The 13,079-nt window shown below is 32.0% G+C and overlaps 1 protein-coding gene across 1 annotated transcript in view; it reads right to left on the reverse strand.

Moving 5' to 3' along the window:
• The window catches only part of LOC127715549 (calpain-15-like), a 47,700-nt gene that overhangs the window by 8,510 nt on the left and 26,111 nt on the right, over positions 1–13,079 (reverse strand). Inside the window, exons 4-11 of the mRNA XM_052221637.1 lie at positions 11,694–11,877; positions 10,442–10,586; positions 10,002–10,074; positions 9,377–9,502; positions 7,613–7,774; positions 6,200–6,358; positions 2,090–2,277; positions 1,138–1,292 (exon numbers count right to left, since the gene is read on the reverse strand). Coding sequence (XP_052077597.1) covers positions 1,138–1,292; positions 2,090–2,277; positions 6,200–6,358; positions 7,613–7,774; positions 9,377–9,502; positions 10,002–10,074; positions 10,442–10,586; positions 11,694–11,877 — 1,192 coding nt within the window. The remainder of the gene's footprint in view (positions 1–1,137; positions 1,293–2,089; positions 2,278–6,199; positions 6,359–7,612; positions 7,775–9,376; positions 9,503–10,001; positions 10,075–10,441; positions 10,587–11,693; positions 11,878–13,079) is intronic.

The following is a 13,079-nucleotide window of genomic DNA, read 5'->3' on the forward strand; positions in this document are numbered from 1 at the left end:
GGACGGGCACATACAGAATTTGGCGTGGTTAAACTAGTTTGAAGGCGCCAACCCTCCCCCTAATCTGGGACAGTGGTGTAACAGTACAACATAAGAACAAGCTATAAAAATCAGTTGAAAAAGGCTTAACTCATCAGAAGGATACAAATTGAAATACATCTAACAAAAACACAAAGTGGACGTGGAAGGGTACTTGTACATCCCAACAACTAAAAGACACTTAGCACAGATCTGAGAGTACTCGCAGTTACTTGCCTTGTAACTTACATCTGTTTCTAAGTTAAGTCAAAACAGATTTACCAAAACATGTTCTAATTACTTTCTTCAAAATAGCATTAATCTTGGTTTTTCAAATGCAGCAATAACGCTAAATAACTTAAAATTAAATATCTATAAGTCAGACAAAGCAGGGAACATACCTCTATTGTTTGGTTTTTTTTTTTTTGTTATGGACAATTAGTACAAATTGCTAACACATCTGTCTCGCCTGAGTGGAATTTTGATCATATAATGCAAATTCTAATATTAATTGGCAATATTTTTAAACATGTCAAATATGCAAAAAAATCAAAGACAGTGAAATGAGACTGGACGTGCAGGGTCTAATAAACTTTGTGGAAATGAGAAATTACAATGCTAATACAACCGAATACCAAATACCGGTGACTAATCATAAGTGGTTCCTCTTACATTGACCTTTATGTGTAAACTTATAATGCATGAATTTCAAAGTCAGTGAACACTGATTGAGGGGTGGGACCATATAATCTCCATGGTAATGAGACATACCACTAGTGGTCCCTCTATAAATGACCTAATTACAATAAATACATATAAACTAAGCAAAATTTTCAAAGTCAATAGACCATAACTGAGGCCTTGCTGTCAAATTATCTCCACGGAAATGAGATGTACCAATGCTAACACAACTAGTACTGCATACGAAATAGCACTGACCTAACACTAGTGGTTCCTCTTAAATTGACTTAATCACAAACTGATACAGAATTGACAACTGCCACAGCTCCCAGAAACAGCACACCTGAGTATTGCCTTCGCAACTTAAATGAGGCAAGACTAAAACTAGATTGTCAGCATTACTTATTTACTTGCAAAATCATCTTACAAAATAAATACCTTTCTTTCTCCTTTATCAACTGCTAACTGTATTAGGGTATCGGCCAGGAAGTGTTTGTAGCCAGCATTAATAGAGTTATTCTCTTCTACCACAATATTCTGTGTACTGTGAAGTGTAAGGACAAAATCACGCTGAAGATTGATTCCATGTTTTCCTGAAAAATTAAAACTAGCAAAATAAACCTCAATTATTATGGCCTTCTTTCAATTTTTACATGTTTCTTTTTCTATATATAACTTTTACATTTTTTTTTTTATAACTTTAACATTTTTCTTTTTTTTATAACTTTGACAATTTTATAAACTATAATTTTGACCAGGCATTTGCATTCACATAAATCTATACCAAATTAAAATACAAAATTCTAGTGTGAAGACAAAAACATCTTTGGGAATTAGTTATCAATAAAAGAAGATGATATCTTTAAGCAATGTTCTATGTCCTAAGGCCACAACTTCCACAAAAAACATTCAGTTAAATCAAATTCAAACTTATCTGAAATTCTTTTGATATGACTACCAGTATATAACAAATCTAATCAAGATTGAAGCTTTACAGAAAATGGTGCAGAAAATTCTCTAACAGAAAGGCTAGCAGACTAATAAACAGACAGAAGAACATAGTACAAACCTAAAGCACCCTTTGAAATGATTGAAAATTGGTAAAATTTGTCAAAACACTGCAAAAAAATAAAGAAGCAATTGATCCTCCCTATTGTGAAGGCCAACAAACTTAAATTTCTAACAACTGATCAAATCTTTTATAACAGTTCTACAAGAATTCTATATAATTATAAACATGGTTGGCAAAGTAAAGTGTTTAATTGCCATATAAAAGAATCCTTGATTTTTTTTTGGAACTGAATAGATAGTGCAAATTTCACCTTTAAAGAGCATATCTTCCCTATAAAAAGTGTTTACACAGTATAGAAGACATAAATTCAACGTATACCTCCGTCTAAATGTTTAAAAGCCAGACATGCAATGGTGTATACTCCACTTTGAAGATGTTCTATTTCACATCCCACATAACTTTTGATGTCTCTCTTACTATGACCCACAGTTCTCATCTTTCTACCATCCAGAACTTCCATCACCACTATTAACATGTCAACAAAGTCCTCATTGCTATGGTTACCTCTAATAAATAAAATTTCATGACAGTGTTCAAATGACCAATCAGATTGCACTATAAAGGACAAAGTTCACTTTTGGCAGAATATGGCCTTGAAACTCAACTTTAACATAAAATATCAAAAAGTCCCCAATTTTGTTTTAAAATAGATGTTATTCAAAAGTCTGATCCTAATTAAAACAAATCTCTACATGATATTACATTAAAGGCTCTAAAGTCAGCACATTTTGAAGATTTTGTCAAAATATGTTGATTTCACAAGTGCATTTGTCAGTAAAAATATTAAAGGGCCAATTTTACCACTTTTTGAAGCTTCTCCTTTTTACACATGTGCACAGTGAGGTGAAGCCATGCCTATTCCCTGGAATTATACCTTATACTCTTAGAAGTGTAAAATTCATATTCTTATTAAATCAGTTAACATATTTGAAAATCTTATGAATATTTGAGTTATTAATCAATATCTCAAATTACGTTTTGAATAAATGAACTTTGAAATTAAAGTTTACAGTCCAAAACGATATGCATCACCATCACCCCTAGAAAAATTTAATATTCAAATGTACAGAAAAGAGAGTTAAGAACACAACATTATTAGCTAAAGGTACAACTAAATATACAAAGTTTGTTAAAAAAAAAAGGATTTATTTTTCTTTAATTTATTGTTAATACCAGCTCCTTCAAAATATTCATAATTATTAAGCTTACTAATTAGGGTCCATTAGGTAATTAAGTGGTTTTAGCAGATTTTTGATGGTCTTCATTAATTTTATTCACTATTTGACTCGACTTGTCTAAACATATATTTCTTTTTTGACATCTAGATATCTATTTTGTGTTGTTGGATTGATGTCTCATAGTCTTGTACCCAACATCTCCTTTTTATTCATAATATTTTTAAAATATGCACATTCATGCCAATCATGACAAGAGTTTCTAAAATATTTAGGCACATGATGTTGTAACATTAATTTCTATGAGGTTAACATTTTGTGATTTTGTTTCTAAAATTCCTAAAAGTCAGTAAAAGGTTTCAAATTTTACAAAATTGTTCCATAAACCATGAAAATAAGATCAAGGTCAGATTATTCATGCCAGACAGACTCCTAACAATCCTTTCATACACTAAATATAGGCGATCTTTTGCTAATAGTGGTTAAGAAATCAAACTAAATACAAATAAATGGAGAATGTGTCCATGGGACACAGATAATGCCCCTGCTTGCATATAACGTTATATACTGCAGCTGTGCTATTTGCGCAGTCAAATTGCATTGATCGTATATTCATTTGTGATATACAGTCACTGACCGTATCTCGCCTTGTTTATGACTCGGCTCAAAACAGGATAGAAATGCTCGGCAAAACCTCGCTTTCTACTTGTTTCTAAGCCTTGTACAAATGAAATTTATATTTCGAGACAATGTATGGTTATTCTATATATAAAGGGACATAACTAAAGAACTGTAAAAGTCACTCCACCCAAATTCAAACTTGATCTGATTTTTGTGGTAATAAGCCTTATGTATAAGTTTCATAACATTTGGTAGAGGCAAACTAAAGTTAGAGAACAGAAACAAAAAATTCAGCATTTTTTTCCATTTGTAAAGGGGTATAACTCTAGAACGGTAAAAGTGACGCCACCTATATTCAAACTTGATCTGAGTTTTGTAGTAATAAGCATTCTGTATAAGTTTCATAACATTTGGTTGAGGCAAACTAAAGTTAGAGAACAGAAACTAATTTTAGGACGTACGTAAGTATGGACATGGGTAACACTTCATGCTCCCTCGGCTGCAGCAGGGGCATTAAACTTAATACCCCCTCAGCTGCAGCGGGGGCAGAAAAATAACATGGTCAATGAACCATGGAAATGATGTCCAATTCAGAGTAATCATGCCAGACAGACATGTACCTATTCCATACACTTGATATAGTTGACCTTGTATTTCTTATATATATATATATATATAGTGCCTAAGAAACTGACCTAAATACAAAAACTTAACATTAACCAATGAACAATGAAAATGATATCAGAGGTCAAGGTCAGATAAACCCTGTTTTACTGGCATAATTTATACACTTTAAATCATTCCATAAACCAATACAGTTAACCTATTACTCATTGTATCTGAGAAAATGAAAATGAAACATCTTCAGAACATTAGGCATTTGTAAACAAGATATGATGTTTCAAGGTCTTCTACCTTGTGAAATACAAAGTTTTATACAAATAGTTAACCCTGTCATAGCTGACTACACAGGATCAACATCCCTATGTCTCTCATTCTGAAACATGTCTCACAGGCAAGACAATCAAAGTACTGAAGTACTGAACATTGGATGACTGCAAGTTCTTGTGGATGGTCACACGCACTTGTCTCAGAAAAAAAAATCACATCTCTATACCTGAAAGTGAGGTTAATGTACAGATATAATTTTTTTTTCTTAGACAAGTTCGTGCGTGGATGATAAATAAATGACAGGGAATTCAACCTCACCGTAATAAATATGATATTGAAGTGATACAAATCAGTATACTCTGGTTTGTTGTTATATATTATATTAATATTTGTATATTACAGTTACATGTCTATATAATTTTCATCCATTTGTATATCATTCTATTCTACTATATTAATAATAGTGCAGTGCAAGTGCATGGTGGACAATCTTCTGTAATAATTCGATTTTTCTAATAGATTTGATTTGAGTAGGCATTCATATTTTCCTACCAAACTTTCAATCTCCCATGCAGAGTTATCGGTCCTTGAGAGAGAGCGAGGACCAATAACTCTGCATGGGAGATAGCAAATGTTCTTGAGACATTCTTCCGCATGCGTTAACACACATTTTCTGTACGTGTGCATAGATATTAAAGATTTTTTACTTATATATATATATATTTCTAACGACAAAACATTTTTATATTATTAATTTATGTTCTAAAAAAAATATTTTTAGGAGTATCCAATGAAAAAATGAATTTATAACAAGCGATAAGGATTGTATTTTGCACTCGATAATGTCCGGGTATTTATCATGTTTATAGATCGGTTACAATCCCAACACAAAAGTTACGTAATGGAAATCTAGGCGACAGCAATACACGGGAATGCCCTCACTGTCATCCGATGTAAAAATCAAAGTGAAAAATCATAAGCATGTGCAGAATATAAGCTAGGTTGAATTTCCTAACTCACTTCTTGACCACAAAGTCAATTTGAATATCACAACATAGTTATGTTTGTTGGATTTTAGAATATTGCATTGTGGGATAAAGTTGATTACTTACATATCACTAGAAATATTCAAGCTGCCACAAATATGTTGTAAATATTTTCAAAATTCACAAAATACAAGAATATAAATCTTGACTTTATAACCAAACCTTGCTGATTTACATCTCAGATCAAATTTTAATTAACAAAGAGATCACCTAGTATTAATTGTTAATGTTTTTTCACATATACAATAATTCAGTCCAGATCAGCCTTGAAAACAGGTCACATGAATTCTTCTGTGCCAAGCTACAGTGACTTACTACAGGCATACCAAAAATCAAATAACAAAGTTTAAATAAATTCATTAAACATACATCTGATGTTCAGTAGTTGTTGTTTGTTGATGTGGTTCATAAGTGTTCCTCGTTTCTTGTTTTTTATATAGATTAGACCGTTGGTTTTCCCGTTTGAATGGTTTTACACTAGTAATTTTTGGGGCCCTTTATAGCTTGCTGTTCGGTGTGAGCCAAGGCTCCGTGTTGAAGACCGTACTTTGACCTATAAGGGTTTACTTTTACAAATTGTGACTTGGAAGGAGAGTTGTCTCATTGGCACTCATACCACATCTTCTTATATCTATATAGGAAACAATTTTAGTCATTATGCCCAAAATAAATGATTGCAGTTAAAAATTTATTACCGTTTATTTTTTTGGTGTAGTCCTATACAAAGATCTGTTTTCTTCTGGACATAAACTTTAACAAACTTCCATGGTCCATCAGCAGTTGATGGAAAAGATCCTTTGACTCTTGTTTCATGCCAGTCTCTTGTTTTACAAATTTCTACAGAACCAAAATACCTGAAAATAATTAAAAGCACTGTACTTCAGGTGGTTGATGGTTGTTGCTGTATATCATACTTGTTTTTCATTAGTTGTTTTGTACATAAACTATGCTGTTGGTTTTTCTCGTATGAATTGTTTTATATTTTATGTTGTGAGGGCCTTTTATAGCTTACTTTGCAGTATGGGTTTTGCTCATTGTTGGAGGCCATATAGTGACATATAGTTTCATAAAGTAGAAGTTGAAAATGCTTGTCAATGATTCTTGAACACTCCATGAGTGTTAAAATAATTGAAAACCATGAATAAACAATTGGGAAAGTTGTATTTCATATTAACCGGAAGTTCGTATAGCACGTGTAAATCCAAAATAATTATGGTTAGAGTGTGAAGAAAATCCGTACTTCATAGTTACTACTAGAATACGACTTTGAAACTAAAACAGTTCCGTTCTTTAGTTAAATACTGTTAACTATATCCATAACATTAATTTTTGAATGATCTTCAGCTAAAACAAAACGCACAAGTCAGTATGAAACACCAACACGGAACAAATAACTGATTATGTTTTGTAGTTTATACACTGTAATGCATAAGCTGGTTCCCAGCTGATTTATATACTTTTTTCATTCTGGTTAATACAAGTGGATTCTTGTTTATGTAATGCAATGCTATGAAAAGAAACAAGTCATTTGTAATGAAGCATTCAATTTTGATATTTATCAGTTAATATTGGATTTTGAATTAAAATTGCATATTAATTTGGATTAGTAGTTATTAGTTTTTTAAATTTTAAGGGTGCCCTCTACATTTTCAATAAAAAACATGGCTGAATGTAAACAAACCTCGCAAATTGAGTTTTTCTCTTATTTCTTGATTATCTTACTCTATAATCCACACCACTGCCTGGCAATGTTAATTTTGGAGAAAAAAATTTGGACTATACAAGCCTCAATACGGTAGTTATCATACCTATAGAATTTCCCGCAAAAATTCGGCATACTAGTAACCCGTTTTTTTGTTGTTTATGAGGGAAATTAAAGTCAGAGACTATGGTGATAAACTTATAAATTTTGGTAACCCTTTTTATGTTAAAAGAATATTTCCCCAAAATGTTTCAGTCAAAAATTATTTGAGAAAAACTGAATTTCTGACGGTTACTAGTACTAGTATATGTAAGCAATGCATATCTTCATGAAAATATGTATATCTTCTGCTAAACTGAACTAATCTAATAATAAAAAAAATAACCAATAATATTAAATTCAATACTTTCTAAATTCCTTGAACTCCATCCAGAATGTTCCATGTTTGTTTCCATCTGGTTTCAGTTTCTTTTTGACCTCTGGTTTGACTTTCTGCCATTTTGAAGAGCTATCACTCCAATCACCTTTCCATGATTCACTACCCCATGGATTTCTGATTTTGAGTAACCTATGGAAAAAAATATTTCAAATCATTTTTGAATTGACTCATTTATTGCAAAAAATACCAAAATAAATGTGGATTGTGTCCACATGTGGACACAGATGATGTACCCACTTGCATATCATATAGTTATAAAGGGACATAAATGGAGAATGGTAAAAGTGACGCTACCCAAATTTGAACTTGTTCTGAGTTTTGTGGTAATAAGCATTGTATGTAAGTCTCATACCATTTGGTTGAGGCAAACTTAAGTTAGAGAACGGAAACTAAAAATTTTGCAATTTTTCCATTTATAAAGGGGCATTACTCTAGAACGGTTTGAGTGACGCCACCAAAATTCAAACTTGATCTGTATTTTGTGGTAATAAGCATTGTGTATAAGTTTCATAACATTTGGTTGAGGCAAACTTAAGTTAGAGAACGGAAACCAAAATTTTAGCAATTTTTCCATTATAAAGGGGCATAACTCTAGAGCCGTTTAAGTGACGCCACCAAAATTCAAACTTGATCTGTGTTTTGTGGTAATAAGCATTTTGTTTAAGTTTCATAACATTTGGCTGAAGCAAACTAAAGTTAGAGAATGGAAACCAACTTTGGGATGTACATATGTACGTACGTACAGACGGACAAGGGTAAAACTTAATGCCCCCTCCGCTACGGCGGGGGCATAAAAAGATAAATATAAATAAAAACTTTAACTGTACATCCTTAGGCATATCAATATAAATCAAATTAAATCAAATCTAATAAATGGTAGTTTATATCAATCATGGACCAACATGGGGATATAACAAATAATAATAACAATGTTTGATAAACAATCTGGTACATACAACAGTTACAATACAAGGTATAGGATAAATCTGCAGAACAAAATTGTTCCTTATATGAGCTCAGTATTCATATTAAATGGATCTATAAATAGACATCAATCTTGTTAGTTAACCAAATATTTCCAATCACAAAATATTAAATCAAATACTTATTGAGTTTAAAATCATCTTAATAATTGTAAATGCCATCATTTTTAAGATAAAATACAGGGTATATACAAAAGATGATACTTCGAGAAAAAATCCATAAGACAGCAACTCAACAACCCAATTTCACCAAAATATAATTTCAAGATCTCCATATACATCCGTATGATGGCCAAGCACATATATCATATGACATTCATTAAAAGTGCCTAGTCAGTAAGAATAGTAATGTGACCTATAACTTTACAGAAAGTCTGTTACCATTCAAAGACTCCACCTTCTTTAAATACACACTTTTCTCAATTTTCCAAATAAACATCAAGTGATGACTAAAACTGTGAGTAAACTCACAACAGTTTACCCTGCCATGCAAAATTAGATTATCTCCCCTTTAAAATGTTGGACTTTGGTCATATTTCTGTATGTACATCAACAGGTAGTGTTCTTCAACTTTCTAAGTTTTATTAATATCTAAACCCTTAGCATTTACAAGGCACATAGAAAAACAGATTGTCAGACAGACAGGGTTTAGCCAAAGTACCCCTTTCCCTAAAGTAAAAAAAAATGTTTGCATATTGTACAAATATCATATAATGAAGCCTCAATTCAATGAATACTCAATACTCACTTTTCTCCAGTGTCCATATCATATACATCTAGTAGAGAGTAAGCATGACTGGTAATTAGTCCAAGTGATTTACAATATTCATGAGTGAATCCATCTTTAGCTTCACATGATGTACACATCAAATACCTGAAAAAATATCAAAACAATGTTATTGTTTATCATGTATAATTATAGTATAAAAACAAGTAAATTTACAAAATTCAATTATTTGATTGGCACTTTTTCTGAAATATTTGTATTTACAATTCCCATGCATGCAAACAGTTCATCATCTTCAATATTATGAAGTTAATAACTGTTTATCAGAATAAGAAACAAGAATGTGTCCATAGTACACAGATGCCCCACTCGCACTATCATTTTCTATGTTCAGTGGACCGTGAAATTGGGGTCAAAACTCTAATTTGGCATTAAAATTAGAAAGATCATATCAAAGGGAACATGTGTACTAAGTTTCAAGTTGATTGGACTTCAACTTCATCAAAAACTACCTTGACCAAAAACTTGAACCTGAAGGGGGACAGACACACCAAAAAACATAATGCCCCTAGGTGGGGTATAAAAAGAAGAAGTTACCATACCTCCTTGTTTTAATATAATGATTTTATTTAATAACTTTTCTTACCCACAATCTCTTGCATGTGTCAACTTTGACCAGATCAACATGTTATCAATGGTCTTTGAAAAATCTTTGTTTTCTAATAAAAAAAAAATGCATGGCTAATTATATAGATAAAAAAATAACTTATGGTTCAGGCAGTCTCTCTACTGAACAAATGAGTTAATATATGTTTACAACATATTGCAGAAAATCATAGCTTCATCCATTTTGTGTACTGTTACTACAGATACAACAACAAAAACAACTGTTACAACCAACAATTACAAAGTTTATACATGTATAAATTTTTACAAATTAAATTCTTAACTTAATAAACTGAGATTTTCATTTTCAGACACCTTACAATATAAGCAAAAATAAATACTGTTTCAAGGATGTTGTATGTGGAAATATAAAAAGGTTGAATAAATATATCAGTGTATTTAATCTATAAGTATTTTTACCATTCAAGGACAGATGTTCACATGGTTCACCAGTAAGTAATGACAAGGACTCCACAGTCCTACCAGCTCCTAATGCTTGATAACATCCATGTATCTTAGCTGCCGCCTTCTCAATCAATGGAACCCATAACTGACCTCTTCTTGCCTAAAATTCAAAAAGAATTTAAAAAAAAAATACACATAGTAGAAAATTTTCTTTTTAACCTTTCTTGGTAAGGTTGATTTGATATTTTGTTTACAGCAACAATCTTAAAATCCAAATGACAACTATAATTCAGGTGTTTTAATATTTAAAAAGTGTAAATGAAAAGGAGAAAAAAGAAAGCAATTTTTTTGGTTTTGGTTTTTTATCATTTTTTTCAAACCTATTATTAACAGTCATAATTTTTTTTCCATGTCAGTATTTTTAAGATTTCTTAAGTAAATAACTTCAAAAGTAACTTGGAATTATGTATTTTTAAATATCATCCGATTACTTTAACATCTTTTTAAAAATTTACAGAAAAGCAAGTATACATTTGATAATTTCAAAATGGATGCCATCTATGAAGGAAAAGATTCTCTTGATGTTTTTAGTCCCTTGTTGAAGGTCATATGTTGACCTGTAGTTGTTCACATCCCTGTCCATGGGTCTTAGATGGATAGTTTAGTCATTAGCAACCAGACAACATCTCCTTATTTTAATAATGATTACAATGTGTAAAATTGTCAAATGAAACATTCTTATGTATCCCTGATATCACACCTGATTTTGAATAGGGTTCATTTTGTCATTCCCTTTCTTTTGCATATTCCTCATAATCATGTCTGTTTTGTTTTGATGTTGATTTTTTTTGGAAGGGGGGGGGGGGGGGGGAGAGGAGGGCACACTTATCTCTTTGATATAGATTTTCTAGTTTGTGTATTGTTTTCTTGATTTTGAATTTCTGAAGACACCCCCACCCCAACCCCCCATCAAACACACCATAACCCTCTAAATATAGTTGGTTCAGTATCTTTTAGTCAAATTATCTTCTAGTCTATTTCAAATTGTTAAACCTTTCAAAGTTCCATTTTCAGACGGAGGAGTGGGGTGTTAGTGGTTGATGTTGTTTGTTGTACTGTACAGTATTTTTTGTCATTCGTTATATCCTTTTTTATGTATTATACATTGTATTTGAAAAGAATACCTGATGCACAGATTTTCATTCAGACAGATCTATGAACAATCCAATTAGTAAGCTGATATTTTTTATTATTTGGCTGCTCTAACCTTAGAATATTTCAGTCTTTTGTACTGATCTACTGGGAAGTGGTCATCTAAGACAACAGTTTTCCAGATGCCATCTTTACAGAGTCGTACAACATATGCTCCTTCAGGACAATAATCTTTGGTAACAACAATTCTCTCAACTAGGTTCTTTCTCTCAGCCACAACAGCTAATGCACATATAAACCTAAATGATATCATACACATATATCTAACTGTACTATTTTTACAAGAAATTCTAATATGATACCTTTCTATTGCTTGGTAAACAAAACCATTTTCCAAATCTGACAAAGGGTACATGTGCTTGACGTCACAATTGAATTTGAATTTGAATTATCAGTTGTATTTAAACCATGTAGGTGATCAAAAATGACACAAGCAATCTTTATTAATTTGTAGTTGAAAAAAGAGATTAATGAGTGGGGTACTAATTGCTTTAGTTGTTAGTTTCTGTGATGCACGACCTCCGGACCTGGTCTTTCAAACAGTTATTTTCTGTGGATTTCTGATTGTAAAGGTAAACCAAGAATTAAAAAAATATCCACTAAAACATATTTTTTCCTAAATCCATGAAAATTAGTAACCACAAAAAAAAAATATGAATCCACAGTCTAAACCTTAAGCCAAGTTTTTATCCAATATCAGTCTATTGATAGCTGCTGGGACCTTGACCTTTGAACTCAAAAACATGTTCCTTATCATAGGGCATTATCAAACCAAGTTTGGGGATAGATAGTTCAAAAGATAATATCTGAAAACAAAATAATTGCCAAAATTGCAGTCTATGAATTCCTGTTGTGTACTTGTCCTTTGATTGATTTCAAATTCCAAAAGGTTCTTCCTATTCTCATGGAGTATTATAATCCAAGGATTGTAAAATATTATTTAGTGCTCAAAAAATTTTGCCTGGAAAACAAAATGTCAACATCAGGATACCCCAACATTTGAAATGCATCAACATATTATAAAAGAGGGACGAAAGATACCAGAGGGACAGTCAAACTCATAGATCGAAAACAAACTGACAACGTCATGGCCAAAAATAAAAAGACAAACAGACAAATAATAGTACAGATGACACAACATAGAAAACTAAAGACTAAGCAACACGAACCCCACCAAAAACGGGGGGTGATCTCAGGTGCTCCGGAAGGGTAAGCAGATCCTGCTCCACATGTGGCACCCATCGAGTTGCTTATGTTATTACAAATCCAGTAAATAGTCTAAAGGAAGGGTATTGTAGTTACGACATAAGGAACATATCCGATATCATCTGTGAAACGGTTATTCCATAACGGTCAACCAACTCGTGATGGCGTCCGTAAAATTTACGAAGGGATGACTTCAACTTCACCTCATATAAGCTGATCGAATTACACGTAGCAA

This window comes from Mytilus californianus, unplaced genomic scaffold (genome assembly GCF_021869535.1).
Source record: "Mytilus californianus isolate M0D057914Y unplaced genomic scaffold, xbMytCali1.0.p SCAF_9, whole genome shotgun sequence".
NCBI lineage: Eukaryota > Metazoa > Mollusca > Bivalvia > Mytilida > Mytilidae > Mytilus > Mytilus californianus.